Raw genomic sequence first — 21,251 nt, forward strand, 5'->3', positions numbered from 1 at the left:
ACCACTACAGTATCTTTGCCAAGAAAGCCCCAAATGGAGTCATGAAGAGTCAGACATGGCCGAATAACAGTAACAACAATTTTGTTTCTTTGCAACCTCTATCCATTGCTACGCTATCCAAGTAGAACAAGGTTTTTCTTCCATATAACAGTCCTTCAAACAATAAGAGGTAGCATTTAGAAAACACTTTAAAGTTTGCAAAGCACTTTATGAACTCACTCATGTGACCTTTACAACAGCCTTGGGAGGTAGATGCTATTATTATCCCCATTTTAAAGATGAGGAAACCGAGGCTGAGAGAGGTTAAATGACTTGCCCAAGGTCCCACAGGTAAGAGTCTGAGGCACAATTTGAATTCATGCCTCCCTGTTGCTTCCCAGCTGCCTCAAATACATGAAGGGGAAGGAGAAAAGGGGGAAAAACATTTATTAAGCTCCTCCTATATGTCAGGCACTATAAAATGCTAAGCACTTTTAACAAATATTATCTCATTTGATCCTCACAACAACCTTGGGAGGCAGGTGCTATTATTATCCCCATTTTACAGTTGAGGAAACTGCAGCAGACAGAGATGAAGTGACTAGCTAGGGTCACATAGCTAGTAATTCTCTGAGACTGAATTTCAACTCAGGTCTTCTCCAGGCCTAGAATTCTTCCCCACAAAGACATCCCTCAGGTCCCTTTCTTCAGCTTGGCATGGACCCAAGGCCCTTTTCTATCCTGATTGTCCAACTCTTGGCACCCCGCAAATTCTCAGAGGCCGTGGTATATAGTGGGCAGAGCTCTGGACTCAGAATCAGGAACACCTAGATTTAAGCCCTGCCTTAGATACTTACTGTGTGACCAGGAACAAGTCACACGGCCTCTGTGACTCTCCATTCCCTCACTTAGAAAATGAGGATAATAATAGCACCTGCTTCACGGAGGTGTTGTGAGGCTCAAATGAGACAATACATGTGGAGTGTTTTGTAAGCCATAAAGGGTTATATAAATGCAAGCCATCAGCTTCATTATTGTTATTTCTTCATCATCATCATCATCATCATCATCATCATCCTCAGTTTCCTTCCTACACTATGGTGCCTGGTACTCCAGATGGGGTCTGTGGCAAAGGACATGACCACCATTCTTCATTCTTGACAGAGATAGAGAATCTTGTTACTCTCACTGTGTGATTATTTCAATGGACACCCTCCCCACACCTGCTCTTCTCTTAATGAAGCCCACTGGGAAAAACTTACATATCTACTGGGAGGTCCTGATCTGCTCTTTGTCCACCCCCTGCTAAACTGGTGCTCCATGTTCTGGTTTTGCTGGCTCCGAGACTGTATTATCAAAGGTCGTTCCACCACAAGGAAGGAAAGCATTCAAAGACAAAGCTGAGACATGAGGGAGGGTGATCCCACAAAGAGCCTACCATGATGGGGAAACAGTTGTCTTCTTGGATGCAGTGTTCATCACATTGCTCTTTGGTGTGCTCACTAACCATCAGCTCGGTTTCTGGAGCAAAGTCGAGGTCATGGTCCACCCACTGTCCCCACTGCATGAGGATCAGTGACCAGAATGGGTCAAAATCATCATCCTCATTTAGATAGCTGGCTATCTGATTGGACACTTCTCGTACCTAGGGGAAAAGTGAGAGGAGAGGGCATGACAGAAGGGAAGTGAATTATCTGGTGTTTGGAGAATGGGAAGGATAGTGGAACTAGATTGCTCTGGCCCCGAGGCACATGGTCCTCAGAGTGCCAAAGATATGATGGGCTTTGGATGAGAGGGGAATGCTGTGCCCGAGGGTCTGCCAGCTGCTCAGACAAGGCAGATGGACAGACTTCTAGGAAAGCAACCTACATTGAATTCAGGGTACAGGACCAGGATGAGAGTGATCAGGATGGGAGAGAGAGGCAATCTGCCATGCAGAACATGGCATTCTAGCTGTACCCAAGCTGGGCAGCTGCCTCCCTCTCTCTGGCTTAGTTCAAGGAGATACTTGTGGTCTTTGCTTCCACCTACTGGAACTCTGGGAAAACTTACCAAGGATTAAGGCAAAATCATGGTCATTTACTCAATCCCAATATCCTCCAGTTCTTATTTATCTATTCAGTATTCTGTCTCTTTTTCTTATTTCTCTATCCTTGAAAGTGAATTCTCCTCCTTACCAATGGGAGATGGAAGCCATTCCTCTTCTTCCCAGGAGTCCACCCATAAGGCTGAGAAATCCCATCTTCATATTCTGCAGGTAGCCATCGTACCAATGCTCTGTTTGATGAGCCTAGTGCCGGGTTCTTTCTGAGATGGAGGAAAGAACAGAGTTCTACCTTCATGTAGGCCCTAATAGTCTTAGATAGGTCCGTCATGTAGTAGAAGAGAGGGACTTTGGGAGGGAGGAGTTAGGAGGTGTTCCAAGTACAGGATCCTGTGAGGAATAGCAATTCAAAGTTGTGTGTGGAACTTTTTGGGCCTGAAGCAATTGGTGGTAGTGGTAGATTGTGGGGAGGGGGTAAGCGTGATTTGCCAGGGAGGAGGAAGTGGTGCAAGGTTTCTATATGGCTGAAAGACTGGCCACTACTGTGGAGAGAGGAGGCTGAGAGACTGGGGGTAGCCACAAGGAGGAAGAAATACTTTAGAAAGAGGCCACTGGCTCTGCTGGGGGGGCAGGGTGTGGGCCAGGAAGGGAGAAAATTGGAGCCAAGAACCATGGAACATAAACTAAGAATAGAAGCAAACTTCGAGTCCACCTAGTTTGGACTTCTCATTTTATAGTCCCAGAGAAGTCAAATAGATAGATTACCCAAGATCATACAAATGGTAAGTGGCAGAGCAAAGATTCGAACCCAGGTTCTTTGACTCCAAATCTGGCACTCTTTCCATTATACCATGCTGCCTGCACCTTCCAATTTTCCTGGTTGCAGAGGGAGGGAGTGACCCCTGAATTGTGAGCACAAGGGGTGTGCCAGGCAAGGCAGAAGGAGTGGGTCCCTGGATAGTTGTGTGTGTTCCCTCCAAATTTTTTGCTCTGGAATATAGCTCTGATGGCTCTACTTTAGTTATATTTTGGCAATGAGAACTCTAACTGCAGGAAATTAACTGTGAGGATAAATCAGAATCTGAGTCCTGACTCTACTGTTTACTAGCTGTGTGGTTTGGGACAAGTCATTTATCTGGAGGGGAACACATCTTAATTGTCCAGAACATAATATGTAATATTACCTAATATAATAACATCTCCCTTGGGAAGGAGCAGCATGGTACAGAATGCTGAACATGGAGTCACAGGACCTGAGTTTGAATCCTGGCTTTGCCATTTATTATAATGAAGTTAATTAACCTATCAGGGTCTTAGCTTTCTCCTCTGTTAAGTGATGAGGTGGACTCAATAGCCTCGAAGGCATCTGCCAACCCTATGGCTGGCAACAGGTGATGAGTGTTTTTGCAGCCAAAAGAACATATGCTGAGCTTCTACAAAGATGTGAAAGTGTTGCAATATATTTTGGTAGAGGGTGCACTCACAATAAAACCAGGACTCTTTTTTTTTTGTTGTTGAGGCAATCAGGGTTAAATGATTTGCCCAGGGTCACACAGCTAGTAAGTGTCTGAGGCTGGATTTCAACTCAGTGAGGATCTTAATAAATACTTATTAATTAATTTCAAAGAAGTCAGAAATAAATATCATTTTATATATCCTATCCTATCCTACAATGAGATGCAGTGAAAAGACCTTTGGATCTGGTGTCAATAGATCTGAATTTAGAACGTTGGCTTGACCTCTCTCAGTCTCAGTTTCTCCATCTGTATATGGAGATAATAATCTTCATAGAGCCTGGCATAGTGGATAGAGAACTGGCCTGGAGGCCAGGAAGATGTGGGTTCAAGTCTTGCCTCTGCCGCATATTGGCTCTGTCAGTGTGGCTAAGACCCTGAACCTCTCAGTGCCCTAGGCACCTTTCTAAGACCCAAGTTCTAGAAGTTCAGGGATCATGTGACCTGCATTGGTAGAGGGAGCACCCTAGAGCAATGAACTCATAAAATTCAGCTGCAAAAATGGTGTCACCTACTTCAGCAAAAGAAATCCTTCCCCTCTCCCCCCTAATTCCAAGGGTGGTTGTGAGTATCAAATAAGAAGACTTAAATGAAAGCACTATACTAATGTCAGTCATTATTAGCATTGGTACTAGATGGGAAAATGGAGCCTTGAGCATCATTTTCTTTTAAACTGGGGTTCATTTTAAAATGGATTTTGGGATCCCTTTGCCTTTGTGGAGATTCTTTGAATAATGCATTTTTCGTCGTTCAGTTGTGACCCATTTGGGGTTTTCATGGCAAAGATACTGGAATGGTTTGCCATTTCGTTCTCCAGTTCGTTATACAGATGACGAAACTGAAGCAAACAGGGTTAAGTGACTTGCCAAGGGTCACAGAGCTAGGAAGTGTCTGAGGTCACATTTGAACTCAGGTCTTTCTGACTCCAGGCCTGCCACGCCGCTTTATCCATTGTGCACCTAGCTGCCTGGAATAATATGATAATCTCCATTAAGTGTTCCCTACCATAGCGACTCTGGATGAGAAAGGGAAAGAGGTCTGAAGCGCTTTCTTTAAGCCCTGTTTTTGAGAAGGTCTGGTCCCTGGCTGGAAGGTGGAGGGAGCATTAGAGGGCAGGTGGGTTATGAGGAAGGGCAGCCTAGTCTTTTGTCTTGGGGAGGAGCACCTTTCCCCTGGGTCCCCATTCACCTGTTGTTGCACTCTCCGGTAATGGTCCTGTATTTGCTGTTCCAGTCACACTTCATTGTTTGGGTCACCACGTTGCAGCCCACCTCCTTAGAAAGCATAACCAATTCCGGGCTGCGGTCTGTAAATGAAAAAGGCCCTTTCAGAAGCTCTGAGGTTTTGCCCCTCTTTCCACTCTGAGGTTGGGCTGCTGTTATTGTTAGACCATTGCCTACAATTCCCTCAAACTAGTTAACAATCTGAACCACACAATGTGGTATGTTGGTAGATGTTTAACAGCTGGCTCTCCAGGAAAAAAAAAAAAGTGCACCTGATATACATTTAAGTTTAATCTGTGTTATTAACATTTCTTCATAAAGTTCTTAAATCTACACAATCAAGACAACAATAAATCAAGTCCTGATTGGTAACACTCTCCTCTTAAGCTGGTTTGAGCTGGCTCCAGCACACCCTTCTGGAAAGGACATATTCCTGGAGCCTGCTGATTTCCTGGCAAGGCTAATCTATTCTCAATTGTACTGGCTTCCCCATTCCATCTGATTCCACACACACAGGCAGTGGAAGACGTGATTTAAGGAGGATAGGGTTGGTGGCTCCAGATATCTGTCCCACGCTATCTATAATTCTTCCTTTATCACGAGGCCTGAAGGTCCAACTCTAGATTTGTTTGAGTTACCAAGTCACTCTTCCAGACCACTAATAAGCCTGGGAAGTTAAACATACCTCAATATGAATCAAATCGTTTCCTTCCTAACAATTACCTGAGATTGGCGGCACAGGGGATAGGAGACTAATGATTTTGGGATGGGAGGTGGGTAGGGGAGGATTTCAGGACATGGAGAAGGGAGGTCTTGGATGAATGGTTTTGTAGAGCCACAGAGCAATACATGGGGAGTTTAGGCAGGAATTCCAGAAGGCTAGTGTCCCTTCCTTTCTGATATTGCCCAAATCTTTCCCTGGCATCAACAATAAAGGAGGGTAAGTTAATGGCATAGGAGAAATAAGCATAATACAGTGGAAGGAGCAGACTCTGGAATCAGACCTATGCTTTCTACCCATGTGACCTTAGACAAGTCATTCAAGCTTGCTCCATTTCCTTAGCTGGGTGACACAGTGGATAGAGGACTGGATTCAGGCAGACCTGAGTTCAAGTCTGCCCTCAGACACTTACTAGTTGTGTGACCCTAGGCAAGTCACTCAACCTCTGTCTGCCTCAGTTCCCTCAACTGTAAAATGAGAATGATAATAACACCTATTGCCCAGGGTTGTTGTGAATAAGAGGATATTTGTGAAACGCTTACTTAGCCTGGAAGACACTAGGTTTTTAATAAATCCTTATTCTATCTGCTCTCCCCTCCTGATCCATAAAATGAAGAGGGCTGGATGAGTTGGCTTCCAAGGTCCCTTCCAGCTGAAGAGCTATGAACTTAATCTTAGGAAGTTGAAAATTTATGAAAATGACTAGCCTGGGTTCTACCTTCACATACCCCGCATCTTAGAGATCCCCAATCCTTCTTATTTCTCTGTTCCTCTTTCAGAGTTTTGGGAGATGTTTTTTGAAAACAGAATCTAAGATGCGTGTTTGGGCAGGGGTAGGAGAAGACATTGAGTGACAGGTTATCTTTTGTCTACTGGGTATTTTCTCTGAAAATATCCCTAAACTTTCAATTTAGTCATAATGCAAAAAAGAAACAAAAAAGAAACGAAACAAGAAAAAACAAAAAAAACCCACTCTCCCCCCTCCAATTTGGTCTTTAAAAAAATTAAACATGCATTAAAAGCAAACTTTATATATTTAACTAACAAAGATCGGGGCGGGGATTAAATCTTCTTATCAAAACCATGATTTTCTTAACCATTTAAGGTGCCTATGGTGGAAAAAAATAACCATATTTTAAGTACAAATATGTAAGTGATGCTACCAACACAGCCTGCAATATTGAAGATCGAAGAGTTTTCTTGTAGGCTAACAAATCCTATTTGAAGTTTACTTCTTCAGAAAAGTTAAATGATTTCTACATGGTAACCATTTAGCTTCCACCATTCTCCTTCCTTATCCAAAAGACTGGAGAAGACAGAAAATGGGGAAAGAGAAGGAAGCAACAACTGCTACTTTCAGGCATCGAACTCCCCGAAGGTAAAGCAAAGAAATCCTCTTCTGGCGGCATTTTTTTAATGACATTTTGAAGGGAAAATTAGGGTATTTTTCCCTGGGTGAATCATCCTCTCAAATCTCCTTTCTTTGGAAAAAAATAAATTTCACATATCAATATCGAGTTCTGTTTCTACAAGAAGAGCCCTCCTACCTTCTCCCCTCCCCACCAACCCTGTGACTTTTTGTGTGGGGAGGCTGTACCTGTGACATTGTTACTGGTCACCAAGTTCATGTGTGCTTTCTCGTCTAGAATCTTGAGGCACTCCTCCCACACCTGGGCCTTGCGCAAGACTTCCCGAGTCTGGCCTGTGGCCTGTTTGAAGATTTTAGACAGCTGGACAGGAGTGGGAACGCTATCCAGGACGGTCTTCAGCCTACAAAGAGACAAGATGATTGACCATTGGTTAGGAGGAGAGACCCAGGGGCAACAGGTCCTGCTGGAGGGAGCTAGGATTGCTCCATTCATCATCCATAAGGTTACAGGCTGTGGTGTGCATGCTTGCTATATAAGAGGGTCTGGTTTTCTGCCCTCTTGGATTTCTTTTGGGAATTCCACTGCCTTCCTCCTCAGCTATCAATGGAACCTCTGTTCCGCCTGTGGAGCCATGATAAAATGCATCAGTTTGCATTTTACATCGAAGCTTATTATAAATAAGCATTGGCTTCAGGTATCTCACAGGACATGTTCCACGTGACCTTAGGCAAGGGAGCATTACTCTCCAATTTCTTCAACTATAATTTTGGAGATATGAGATTTCTGTCCCTAAGGGGGATTGTGACATCCAGCAGGCATACACAAAGTGCTGTGAAAAAGATACTTTGGTGGTCAAACTTACGTCTCTGATTCTAGCATTAAGAAAAAAAAAAACTAATGATTTATCTTGTAGAGGAGATATTTTTGAGCACATGGCTTCTCACAGTAGGTTCCTAAATAAAGGTTTTGCTTTTAAAGTCTTATACAGTCTGACTCCAGCCTTTCCCGCCGCAATGGATATGATTCCCCCTCTCTCACTCTGCAATTCAGCTCATCTGGCCGTTTGTCAGGCAGGACACCTCCCTTCTCATTTCTGTGCCTTCTTGGCTATTCCTCATGCCTGGAACGCCGTCCCTCCTTATCTCTCTCTCACAGAACCCCTCTCTTTCTTTCTTTTTTCTTTTTTTTTGCCTAGGCAATGGGTTAAGTGACTTGCCTAGAGTCACACAGCTAGTAAGTGTTATGTGTCTGAGGCTGGATCTGAACTCAGGCCCTCCTGAATCTAGGGCCAGTGCTCTATCCACTGTGCTACCTAGCTGCCCCTAAATCCTACCTTTTGCAGAAGGCTTTTGCAGAACCTCCCACCACCAGTGTATTCCCTCTGAGATTACCTTCCATATTCTCTGTATATATCTTTATGTACGTAATTGGTTGCATGTTGATTCCTCCATTATGTTGTGAGCTCTTGACAGCAAGGACTGTTTTTGCCTTTTCTTGTTTTTTTGAAAATTAATTAATTAATTTTTTTTTAGGCAATTAGGGTTAAGTGACTTGCCCAGGGTCACACAGCTAGTAAGTGTCAAGTGTTTGGCCTGAGGCCGGATTTGAACTCAGGTCCTCCTGACTCCAGGGCCATTGCTCTATCCACTGCGCAACCCAGCTGCCCCGAAAAAAAATTTATTTTAAAAAAATGAAGATCCTCCTCTCCCTCTCTCTCCCTTTCCCTTCCAATCCTTACTTCATAAGCAAGAAAAACAAACTGTTACAAACACGTATAGCCCAGAGAGATAAATTGTTCGTGTCTAAAAACATGTTTTATCTACAATCTGAGTCTATCACTATATCTCTATCAGGAGGTAGGAAATCTGTTCCATCATGAATCCTTTAGAATTGTGGCTGGTCATTATGTTGATTAGAGTTCCTAAGACTTTCAAAGTTCATTGTCTTTACAATGCTGTTCACGTATAAATCATTCTTCTGGTTCTTCTCACTTCACTTGACATTGGTCCATATAACTCATCCTAGTTTTCTCTGAAACCATTTCCCCTTTCTTTGTATCATCAGTACTTAGAACAGAGCCTAGCACATATTAAGTGCTTAATAATTGCTGGTTGACTAACTAACTTTATGAAAAAGTCAAGGACAAAGATTCATTTTGTCTCCTGATCGGCGGTTTTTGTTTTTTTAGTCTGGCCCTACATATGGAAGGTAAGTCTGAAGTACAATGGCATGGGGTGGGGGGCACAGAACCTCTACTCCTAACTCCTCTAATGCTTCTAAAGTAGTGAATCCCCTTCTGAAAACTTTTCCTTATCCTGTCTCCTACATTTTGTCACTTTTCCTTTCATTTTCCCAAATCACATACACCGCCTTGTGTTCACCTTTATTTACGTTCCTGGGACACTTGATACACAGAGACTTTGACTTCTTTGAATTAGGGATAAGCTTAAAAATCGAGAATATTTAGGTGTAGTATCCGTCTAACATGCAGAAGTTTTAAGAAGAGAACAGAAAAGCGCAATATGTGCCTGTGTTTCTCACAGATGTAATTCTGCCCAAGGGCAGCAGGATGTCAAGCATCCTTTTCACACACAAGGGTGTGCAGGCTGAACCAGATTAAAATATGACTGGGAAATAGTTAACAAAATAAACAAAAATGTAATAAAATGGAAAACATTACACTTAAGAAATATGTCAATATTTGGCCTACAAGATCTTTTATGTTTGATTTAGTACCTTTATATTTGTGTTTGACATCACTGAACTGGATGACCTCTCAAGGAACCTGGAAGACCTGGCAATGTTTATGACTCTTACTTCTGACAGCCATATGCCCTGGTCAAAGCCCTTATCACTTCTACTAGACTGTGACCGCGGTGTCCCAGTGGGTCTACCTGCTTTAAGCTCACCCAGTCTAATTCCTCCTGCCCATAGCTGCCAAAATGATTTTCTCCAACTACTGTCTTCTTTCTGGCTAGAGCAAATGCATCTATGGAACTTCAGAGTTCTGATCTGAAGGCTGACTGTATTACTCCCCTACTCAAATTCTAGTGACTCCCTATTACCTCCAGGAACAAATGAAAACTTTTCTCCCTAACATTTAAAACCCCAGTCTACCTTTCCAGCTTTATTTACACATTGCTCACTTTCATATAGTCCTGTCAAACTGGCCTTCTTACTATTCCTCACAACATGGCATCTCCCGTGTCTGTATCCATGGGGCTGTTGTCCCCCTCCCCCCACCCTCATATCTGGAATTCACTTCTCCATATCTGCCTCTGGAAATCTCTAGGTTTCTTCAATACTCAGCTCAAGATCCACTTTCTATATCAAGCCTTCCCAAACGGCTAGTGCCTCCTCCAATTATTTTTTAAGAACTGTGAATATCTATTTATGTGTATATTGTCTCTCCCAACAGAATATAAGCTCCTTGAGGGCAGGGTCTATTTCACTTTTGGTTTTGTATTCCCAGCTCCTAGCAGGGCACATGGTAGGTATTCAATGAATTTACCAAATATTAAGTATTATGTTGCTATCCAGTGGATGGTCAAGAATGGTGTAGGCATATTCTCTATGTGCTGTCGGCTGGTGAAGAGGAGTATGTGCTGTCCCCTCCTCCATCCCTGCTCACTTACTTGTTCCGGCCAGCCAGGAAGGCCTTGTTAACTTGGCTCTTGGCTTCATTCACGGCTTCATGGATGACTTCTGCACTGCTGCTATTTTCTTAGAGGGCATGGTAGGGAAAAGAGAGAGTAGAAGATTAGCTGTGGTCCTGAAGACCCCTGGTTTTGCCTTTTCTGCCTGCCTGGTTTCAAGATGTCCCTAGGCCAGGTATTTCCTGGTGTCCCATCCTTCTCCCACTTTTTTTTCCCACCGCTAAGATTCAGAGTTCAATTTGAATGACTAGGAGGTTGTGGGATTGAAAAGAACAGGGGGGCCAGGCAAGATGGCACACACCCATAATCCCTGATATTGAGAAAACTGAGAATGGTGGATCCCTTGGGACTTCTGAGCTGCAGTTGAGCTAGAGCTGGTTGGATACCCACACCTAAATATGGTTACCCTCTCTTCTCCCTAGAACAAAATCGCCACATTGCCTAAAGAAGAGCAAACCAGCCCAGGAGTGGGTTAAAGCTTTCTTGAAGATCAGTAGTGGGATCAGACCCATGAGTGACTGGGGATTGTTTAGTTTTTATCTTTGTATTTTCAAGTATCAAGCACAATGCCTGGTACATAGTAAGAATTTAATAATTGTTGGTTGAATCAAACTGGATTGAATTAAACTAGAAAGCTGAAGATTAGAGAAAGGAAGAGAATTTAGGCTAGGATTTCCCTGGTTTCCCTCTGAGATGGTTCCAGTGCCCTACCCCATAAGCAGGTCTCAGGAAGAAATATACTAGCCAGGTCACACAAGTACAGTACAGGGAGAATAGATTGGCAGTATTCCTATGGCCTACCATAGTGAGATCTGATGCCAGGCCAGGCCAGGCCAGGGGGCAAGTATGTTCTTAAAGGAGGTATTTACCATTGTCTACAGACACAGTTTGTTGGGTCAAGGTCTGTGCAGATGCAGTTGATTGGATCAAAATCAGTGATGCCAGGAGCCCAGCAAAGGGGACAAACAGCTTCATCCCTGAAATGAAACCCCCCCACAATTCAACAAGGATTACCTTTGCCAACCCTACCCTCAACCCTTATGAGACCTCATGAACGCCTAAAAGAATCTGGCAAAACAGAAAAACACCAGAACATGGCAATGGGAAAAGGAAAAGGCTCAGAGGAGCATTAATATGTCACTCCATTTTGCGTCTTCTTCCCTGCCTGGCTTCAACTCCATAGAATACGATGGCCCTAGGCCAGGTACTTCCTGGTGTCCTAACCTCATCCCTAGCCCTGCTTTTCTGCTTCCTTCTGTGTTGTCTCCCCCTTTAGATTGTAAGCTCCTTGAGGGTAGGGACTGTCTTTCTTTTTACTAATTGTATCCTCTGCACTTAATACAGTGCCTGGCATATAGTAGGTGCTTAATAAAGTTGTGTTGGATTTGGATTAATAATAATAATGATAACAGCTAGTATTTATGCACAGTGTCTGAAAAGTCTTATTGTACTAAGACTTGAGACACCCTGTGTAGAGTTTTAAAGTTTGCAAAAGCACTTCAGAAATATCACCTCATCTTAACCTCACAACAACCCTGGGAGGTAGGTGCTATTATTATCTTCATTTTAAAGATGAGAAAATTTAGGCAAATAGAGGTTAAATAACCAGTATTATACAATAGATAAGTATCTGAGGCTGGATTTGAACTCAGGTTTTCTTGACTGCCAAGTCTATTGCTCTAGTCACTATACCACCTAGCTATCTAATTTAGATTAGATTTAGAGCTGGGTCATCTAAGCCAACTCCCTTATTTTACAGATGAGGAAACTGACACTCAGGGAGGTAGAATGACTTGTTTAAGGTCACATGGCTGTGGCAGAGCAGATATTTGAACTCAGGTCATCTGACTTCATTGTTCTTTTCACTATAAAGAGGGAGTAGTATTTTTGGACGGTCCAAACTTAGATTCACAATCAATAGCACTCATCATTATCATCATCACACCAGCTGGTATTTATATAGTGCTTTAAGTTTCGCAAAATGCCTTACAGACATTTTTGAATTTTAATCCTCTCAACAACCCTGGGAGGTAAGTACTACTGGTACTATTACCCTCATTTTACAGATGGGGAAAACAGCCTGGGAGAGGTTAAGCAATTTGCTCAGGGTCACCAAACTAGCAAGTTTCTGAGGTATAATTAGAACCCAGGTCTTCCTGATTTCAAGCCCATTGCTCTAACCATTACACCATTTTCTCTCAACAAGTCCTCCCAGTTTTTTCAATTAACGCCAGCTATGTGCTAAGTCACTACTGTGAGGGACTCAAAGAGAAGTGAGAGACAGTCCTTGTTTTTGGGAGAAGTTCATCCTCCAGCTGTGAGATGGGACGTGGACAGAAAGGGGTAACCAACAACACCAGCCAACCAACAGTACATGGCCAGTGCCAAATGGCTCTAGATGCAGGTATTTAGAGGAAGGGGTTGTCCTTAATCCACAGTTCAGTTACCAGGTGCCATTTGCATGGTGACTGCATCAGCCTACTTACTCACCCTACTCTCTCATATGACTACCATCAATATTTCTTAATGACAACTTCTGTATCCCCCATAAGGTCTTCCCCAGCTGCCTCCTTACCATTTCCTTAGATTTCTTGGTATCACAGAGTGTTCCATTGCCTCCCTCCTGCTAGGGCACATACCCCTATAGACCAGCAGAGGTCTTTACTAGCGAGGTTAAGGCAAAGAGGTCCTTGCTTCCCACAACCACCTTCTTTACTCTGATGTGGTACTTTAACTTCCCATTAGGTAGCTGTTCTCAGAGAAAGTAAATGTTGATAATTATTCTGTCCTTGATATAGCTCTCTTCTCCCTATGCTCCCTAGTCTATCATGGCTTCCTACCATTGGGTCTTTGGGGGAGGGTATTAGAGTGTTTCAATGTCTTCACTCCCTATTGATCAAGAGCTTCTATTTCTGGGAAGGTTCTGGCAGAGTGCCATGTCTTGAGACAAGGGTTGGCATTCAAGTCAGAGAACCTTAGTCTTATTTTCACCCCCTACCACCCACTGTGTGACCTTGGGCAAATCATTTACTATAACACCGATTTGGTTTCCTCTTCTGTGAAGTGAAAGAATTGGACTGGGAGACCTCCAAGCCCCTTCAATTCAGTTCCACAAACTGATGAAGTGTGAGCTTTGTGTAAGACTTATCTTTTTTGTATGTATGACTTTTTATATGTATGTATCTCACAACTAGAGTGGAAGCTTCTTGAGGGAAGATACTTTCTTATACCTCTTTGTATCACTCATGGCAGTAATTTAGCACATAACTGATCAACTTTCCTGGAAGGACTTGTTGAAAGGCAGCATGAGGTAGTGGCTAGAGACCTGGCCTCTGAGTCGGGAAGGCATTGGGTTCAAATTCCACTACCTCGAACACATACTGGCTATGTGACTCTAGGCAAGTAATTTAACTTCTTGGTGACCTATGCATTTCTCTAAGATTTTAAGTTATGGCAGAAAAGGTCTTGACTTGCCTCAGTAGAAAGAGTTCCTCATATCAAAGAAATCACATATCAGTCCCTATTGACATCCTCTGTGTAAGGCATTATTTTAAGGAATATGAAGACAAAAAAATATCAAACAGCTCCTCAAGGATCTTATATTCTAGGGGACAGTGAGAAGAGGACAATGAAAATCAACATGTAAATACAAAGCATGTACAAAATGATACAAAATATTTGGAAGATGAGGGAAGACAATTAACAACTGGGACCACCAAACTGGCCCCAAAAGAGCAAGATTATGGGAAAACAACTTGGGGGAGGACAGATCAGGAAAGGGGCTTATGACCTTAGCACAGTCTACTCTAGAGTGTTACTATTTGTGGGTGAGCAAAAAGGCTGGTCAGGATATCTAATGGCAGCATAGTAGAAAAAACACAGGGGACACTCAAACCCTAGTCCTGGCTCTGCCACTCACTATCTGCATGACCTTAGGCAAATCACTTTTCTCTGAACCTCAGTTTTCTTATCTGTAAAATGAATCAGTTAGACTAGATGACTTCTGGAGTAGTAGTTCAGAATGTTTTTAGTATGGGGAACCCTCTTTAGGGTCCAACTATTTCATGGACTTCCATTTGATAGTTGTACTGTCCATATCTATTGTTAGAAGAAATACAAAATGGCAAAAAGTTCCCAGGGATTCTTTTTTCTTTTTGGACTGGTTCTGTGCCTTAATTGGTATTCAAATGCCTGGAACTCCCAGTAAGGAATCTCCCTCTACCATCTTAGGTCAGCATTGATTTGCAACTTAGTATCTTAGAGAGTTGCCTGAACATTGAGAGGTGAGATAATTCACTCAGTGTCAAAGAATTAGTATGTTTCAGAGGCAGGTCTGGAATCAAACTGAAGTTTGATTAATAATTATCACCAAATTTTAGAACATGATCTTGACTTTCCTTCTCTGATCCTCTCCCTTGGGGAAGTGAAATTTATTCCATCTTCTGCCTTTTGCACAGGTTGCCCCCTTCCCAAATGTCTAGAATATTTTCCCCCTTCACCTTCAATTTTGTATACATTTATAAGGTAGGTGGCTCACTGAACCTGGAGTCCAGAAGATCTGAGTTCAAACAGACACTTAGTAGCTATGCGTCTCTGGGCAAATCGCTTAACCTCTGTCTGCCTCAGTTTCTTGATCTGTAAAAGAGGGATAATTATAACAAAAACTCCTCCCATAGTTTTTCCCCTCTCTTGAGGTTCCTAGAGGCTCTCCACTGAACCTATTGCAACAGAAAAAAAAATTTGTTTTTTTTTAGGAACAAAATTAAGCATCTTTAGGGTGTAGGATGGAGAGAAGACCAACTGAATCTGAACATATAATTCTATATAAATTAATAAAGACTCTGGGTGGGGAATGAAATTCAGAGACTCAAGAGCTAAGAACATCAATGAGCCTAGGGATTTTAATATCCCTTCAATTTGAAGGAGGTTATTCAGCTGTTGTTCAGTCATTTTTCAGTTGTGTCTGATTCTTGGTAACCTCATTTGGGGTTTTCTTGGCAGAGATACTGGAGTGGTTAGCCATTTCCTTCTCTAGCTCATTTTACAGATGAGGAAACTGAGGCCAGGTTAAGTGACTTGCCCAGGGTCACACAGCTAGTAAGTGTCTGAGAGCAGATTTGAACTCAGATCTTCCTTACTCCATTCCCAACACTCTGTCCACCAAGCCACCTAACTGCCCTATAATATGTGAAGCACTTTTAAACCTTAAAGCATTATATAAATGTCAGCTATTATTATTATTATTCTTGTGAGGCAGCTAGGTGGCACAGTGAATAGAATGCTGGGTTTGGAGTCAGGAATACTCCTCTTCCTATGTTCAAATCCAGCCTCAGACAGTAGCAATCATTTAACCCTGCTGGCCTCAGTTTCCTCATATGTAAAATGAACTGGAGAAGGAAAGGGCAAACCACTCCAGTATCTTTGCCAAGAAGACCCCAAATGGGGTCACAATGGGTCAGACATGACTGAAACAACACAACAACAATTACTATATTATTTTAGCTGACTCCACATTTAGTGGCCTTTCAGATGATCACTGTGTACCCTTTCTGTTTTAAATACTAAGCACCCATGACCATTGTGGTCAGCATAGCATAATGGTACAAGGGAAAGAATGTGGACTTTGGGGTCTTAGAATTTGGCTTTGAGTCCCAGTTTTACTACTTACTACCTTCATAGTTTTGGATAAGTCTTGGGAACTCCATTTCTTCATCTGTACAATAAGTTGGATTAGATGACATCTGAGGTCCTTTCCAGTGCTACATCTATGATCATGTGACATTTGGGGTGCTTCAGCAGAAAAATGTGTGACAACAGAGGTTGACTTGGGGAATAAGGTCATAGCCAGGTCCTGATGTTTCCACATCAAAGTAAGCAGCAAAACACTTGAGAGCAGAAAAGGGAGAGGTCACCCATTCCCAGGCCATGCCCCAGGATTCAGATGATCATTTAAAGGGCTCTGGCTACCCAATCTGACTGAGCAGTGACTCAGTGGGAAAGAAACCTGATAACAAACTATGAAGGTCTACGAGGGGTGGAGGTGGGGGGTTAAATGCAACAGATCCAGCAGAATCCTTCCCTAATCCCACACTGAAGGAGTTTGCCCAAGAATATTGGAATAGGTTGAAAGAAAATACAAACTAAGATCCCCATGGACTGCTCTGTTATGACAGAGGGAGATACATCTCATATTGAGCAGGGAATTCAAGACCCCTTCCCCCAAAACCCCAAGAAAGTAAAGTGTTTATTTAGCTATTCAATGCTAGAAATTATTCTCTAGCCTTAATCACAGGGTCTGGGGCTTCTAATGGTTTATTAAATATACAATATGATTCAGTAGTGCTGAATAAGCCAAATCAATATGACCCAGTTTGGGACTCAGAACTGCTTGATCACATGCTTGATGGAGACCAGCTGTGAGCAGAAAGAAAGATTCAAACACTGGTCCTGAGACAGACTGGGAGCATTCCCTGTGGACCGTCAGTTCTGGCCTGGACTGCTAGAGGGTCAGGTAACATCTAGCCTCCTGCCAGCAGATATCCACTCAGGAAAAGAAGAAATCCTGACTGCCTTGCATTCAAACCACCATATTCAAAATAAAGCAGGACATCTTCTCATATAGGACCAAGTTCTCAAACCGTATTCTTGGAATCAGGAGACCCTAGGCTCTTGTCGCTAACCAGCTGTGTGACCTTGGACAAGTCACTGCCAAGCCTCAATTTCCTTCGTCTATAAAATGAAAAGTTTAGGTTAGATTGTCTCTAAGGTCCCTTCCAGCTCTAAAGTATTCTGAGTTAAGTCTCAGGTTCAGGGAGCCCTCCATCACTACTTTCTCACTTCTGACCACAGTGGAAAGGAGTCCTTATGATGGCCAGAAAATCTCACCCAAGAAAATGCCAGGCCAGGCCAAATCCGTCACCTCCCTGAGAAACCGCAGGGAAATGTCATTACCACCATTGGAGAAACTAGAAGAAATTAACATTTGATAGACTTACTTGCCAGCTGTTGTGGACTCCTCAGGCCACCAGGGTGGTTGCTGTACTCAGGGAAGTCAGACTTTTATACCTTCTGGCAACAGGTACTTTCTTGGCAAAGGCCCAAGAGGAAAGATACAGAGGGGGAGTGGGGGGGGGAGTTGGTCTGGCTTGGAAGAGTAGCTCAGGTTCAACAGGAAACACCCAGTGACTCTGGGCAGATGCACGAGGAAATGTGCCAGACTATTTAGTGATTGGTTGATGCAATACTACTGACTCCAACTGAACCAACTCATCACACTAGCATGTTCAAGGTTAAACACACATACATCCCTATCCCTACTAAGGAAGGAGGGGCTAAACTCCAAGCCTACACTATGCATTTTCCCCCTTTTCTCCCAAAGGGGAATTGCTTTTCCAGTTAGTAATGGTTTATTATCTTATGACCATAGTCATTATTTTATCCTCCTCCCTCTCACTTCTTACTTATCTCTCATTGACTTTGCTTAACACATTGCTCAACTCAATGGACTGTCCTTCTGTTCCTGAAATACTAAAAATATTGAATGACAACGGGAAGAACCCCACACTGAAAGTCAGGACACCTGGATCAGACAGGAGTCCCTCTTCTGCCACTGACTTGGGCAAATCATGTCTTTACTTAGGGCTTTAGTTTCCTCCTTTGTCAAATGCAGACGTTCAATATGGTATCAAGCTCAGCTGTTGGAAGAAGCCATAAAAACAATCAAATCCAGCCTTTTCATTTTACCAGATGAAGAAACTGAGGCCCAGAGAGGTGAAATAATTTTCATTAGGTCATACAGGTAAGCATCAGAAGCGGGATTTGAAAATGCGGGCCTCTGACTCTAGAACCTGTGGTCTTTCCATGCTGTCATGGGGTCTGGCCCAGTTCTAACATCCTATGCTCTATGACTTTTACTGACTGGCCCACTTCAAAAATGAGCTTCTTGGATACCAAATATGGTGGCCAGGTACCCAGTTATATGTAGCATTGCAAGCTTACTTCTAACCTTATGTACCAGCCAGCAGGGTTTAAGCAACTCTATTTTCAAACTGTCATTTTTCCTTTTACTTCAAGTATCTCAGTACCCCTGCTTTCTCCTTCCTCCTTTTTCATTCAAAATGTACACTCCTGTCACCAGAACAATGGTGTCCAGGAGTTAAACCTAGGCTAATATAAAGAACACTTACATAACCCTTCAGTTCATGCGTTTGCCTCAGCTTGTGTTTTATAGCAGGATAAGTCAATCTAGGCACTGTGTAAATATCTGAACCTTATAGATATTCTCCAATGTGATGTGTTTTGTTTTTTTCCCCCGTCCACTGATTCAATCCTTTCAGGGAGAGAGCCTCTTGCTAAAGAAGAAGCATTTTCTAACTTGGTCAGCTATTTTTGAAAAAACAGAAAATCTGAGTAATCTTGCCTGAGAAACAAAGTTTTTTTCCCCCTCCATAACACCTATGACTTTTAAAAATCAAGAAGTCAGGCTGTATTATGGAGAACAATAAGAAGGTTCTCTCTAGGAATAAAGGCTTGCAAAGATTCATCTTGATAAAAATGTTCAAGATATAAAATTTTATATAAAAAACTCAACAGGCCTTGGATCATGTTGTATTCCTGCAAGAAGCCAGGTCTTTCTAAGAACCAAAGTAAGAGTGGAGGAATTTCGGCATCTTTTCATCTTCCTCAGTATGAATTTCAGCTCCATAGGCCTCTGAATGTGGATACTTGTCCTACCGTAGTTCCTTATCCATGAGTTTTATAACTTTATAATTTGGGGAGTTAATCTTTTGTGGTTTATTCTTAGAGAGATGCTGTTCAGGCTCTTTTTTTGATCATGGCTTTCAGGGAGATCAATGATTCTTAAATTATTGCTCCTAGATATATTTTCCAGGTCGGTTGTTTTTCTAATGAGGTATTTTACATTTTCTTCTATTTTTTCATCCTTTTGATATTGTTTGACTGATTCTTGATGTCTCATAGAGTCATTAGCTTCCACTTGCCCGATTCTAATTTTTAATGAATTGTTTCCTTCTATTAGATTTTGTACCTCCTTTTTCATTTGGCCAATTCTACTTTTTAAGGAGTTGTTTTCTTCAGTCAATTTTTGTCCTTCTTTTTCTGAGCTGTTGGCTCTCTCTTTCATACCTCTCATTTCTTTTCCAAATTTTTCTTTTATCTCTCTTATTTGATTTTTTAAAAAATGGCCTCCAGAACAGGACAGAATGCTCCAAATGCGGACTGCCCAGGTCAGGATCAAAGGAGACTATGTACCTTTTTTTTCCTTTTTTCTTTTTTAAATTAATTAATTTATTTTTAGTTTTCACCATTCACTTCCACAAGCTTTTGAGTTTTGAATTTTCTCCTCTTCTCTCCCCAAGATAGTATGCAATCTGATATAGGCTCTACATATATATTCCTATTATATTTTCCCATTAGTCATGTTTTGTAGAGAAGAATTAGAACCAATAGGAAGAACCTCTTATTTGACTTTTAAAATCCTTCTTGAGCTCTTTCAAGAAGGCTTTTTAGGCTTGAGGCCTATTCATAGTCCTTTGAGGTCTCAGATGTAAGTATATTGACAATGTTGCCCTCTTCTGAGTTGGTGTTTTGATCTTCCCTGTTCCCACAGTGTTCTTTTTTTGCTTCTTGCTCATCTGGTTTGCCTATTTCCTGGCTTTTAATGTTGAGCTCTGCTTCTGGGGCACAGGGGGCTCTGTCCCAAGCTTCTTGTGCTGGGGGCCAGGGGTCTGGTTACTGGCTTTGTGTGTTGGGGTCTCAGGTGCTGGCAGCTGGAGGTTATAGGGGTCCGGCAGTTTACCTGGTGCTGAGCTGGGGTTCTAGTGGTAGTCTCGGGCATATGCTGAGGCTTGATAGGGTTTTTCTTCATTTCCCTGGGGCTACATTGAAGTACATGGGGGTCTGGCCACTGGAGGATGCCTGCTTGCCCTGGGCTGCACTGGAGCACATGGAGGTCCAGTTGCTGGAAGACACCTTGCCCTCTCAGGGCTGCACTAAAGCATGGGGAGGTTCTTTGAACTTGAGTCTGCCTGTTTCCCTAGCCATTCGAGGGCATATGGGGTCCTGGTGTTGGTGTTTGCCTGCTCCACCACCCTGGTGCTCAGGATCTCCTGCTGGTATGCTGAGGTGGGACTTGTTGTTGGTTTGGTGGGATGACTGCTGTCCTAGAACTTGCTTCCCTTTTACCCAAATGAAACAGGTCTTTCTTACCAATCCTCCAAATTTCCCCTGTTAAAAGATTGTTTCACTCAGTCTTTCTGATGGCTCCGAAGTTCCAGAATTTTTCCTGGGGCACTATTTTCTAGTTTTTTCAGAGATCAATGAGAGAGAGTGACAGCAACTTACTGCTTACTCTACCATCTTGGCTCTCAGACGTTCTGTTCTTAGAGAAACAGGATTTGGAATGAATAGTCAATGCTCACTGGCTTTTGAAGTAAATCTAGACCATCCAATGGGGTTGACTGCTTAGTCTCAGGTGGTTGAGGCCTGTGACAGGACTGTGGAAAATACCTAAAAGACAAGATAGAGGTTGAAAATTAAACTCAGTTCTGATCACAAGTCCAATTAGTTCCAAGATAGTTCGGACACATTTATCTTTGGGTTTGACCTTTTCTTAATGAGTGGGGAAGAGGGGGAGGGGGAAGGGTTACTTGCTAATGGATGTTCTCGTCTTTTTTGTTTTGAGTACATACATGGTATATGTCTGGAGGCTGTTGTGATGAATATG

General features: G+C 42.6%; 1 protein-coding gene across 1 annotated transcript in view; it reads right to left on the reverse strand.

The window, feature by feature from the left end:
* The window catches only part of LPO (lactoperoxidase), a 30,141-nt gene extending 12,539 nt beyond the window's left edge, over positions 1 to 17,602 (reverse strand). Inside the window, exons 1-7 of the mRNA XM_027870415.1 lie at positions 17,503 to 17,602; positions 11,377 to 11,484; positions 10,487 to 10,574; positions 7,079 to 7,251; positions 4,726 to 4,843; positions 2,157 to 2,286; positions 1,418 to 1,624 (exon numbers count right to left, since the gene is read on the reverse strand). Coding sequence (XP_027726216.1) covers positions 1,418 to 1,624; positions 2,157 to 2,286; positions 4,726 to 4,843; positions 7,079 to 7,251; positions 10,487 to 10,574; positions 11,377 to 11,482 — 822 coding nt within the window. The 5' untranslated portion in view covers positions 11,483 to 11,484; positions 17,503 to 17,602. The remainder of the gene's footprint in view (positions 1 to 1,417; positions 1,625 to 2,156; positions 2,287 to 4,725; positions 4,844 to 7,078; positions 7,252 to 10,486; positions 10,575 to 11,376; positions 11,485 to 17,502) is intronic.
* Between the last annotated feature and the right edge of the window lie 3,649 nt (positions 17,603 to 21,251).

The sequence above is a fragment of the Vombatus ursinus genome, unplaced genomic scaffold, assembly GCF_900497805.2.
Source record: "Vombatus ursinus unplaced genomic scaffold, bare-nosed wombat genome assembly UNPS02014797.1, whole genome shotgun sequence".
Lineage (NCBI taxonomy): Eukaryota > Metazoa > Chordata > Mammalia > Diprotodontia > Vombatidae > Vombatus > Vombatus ursinus.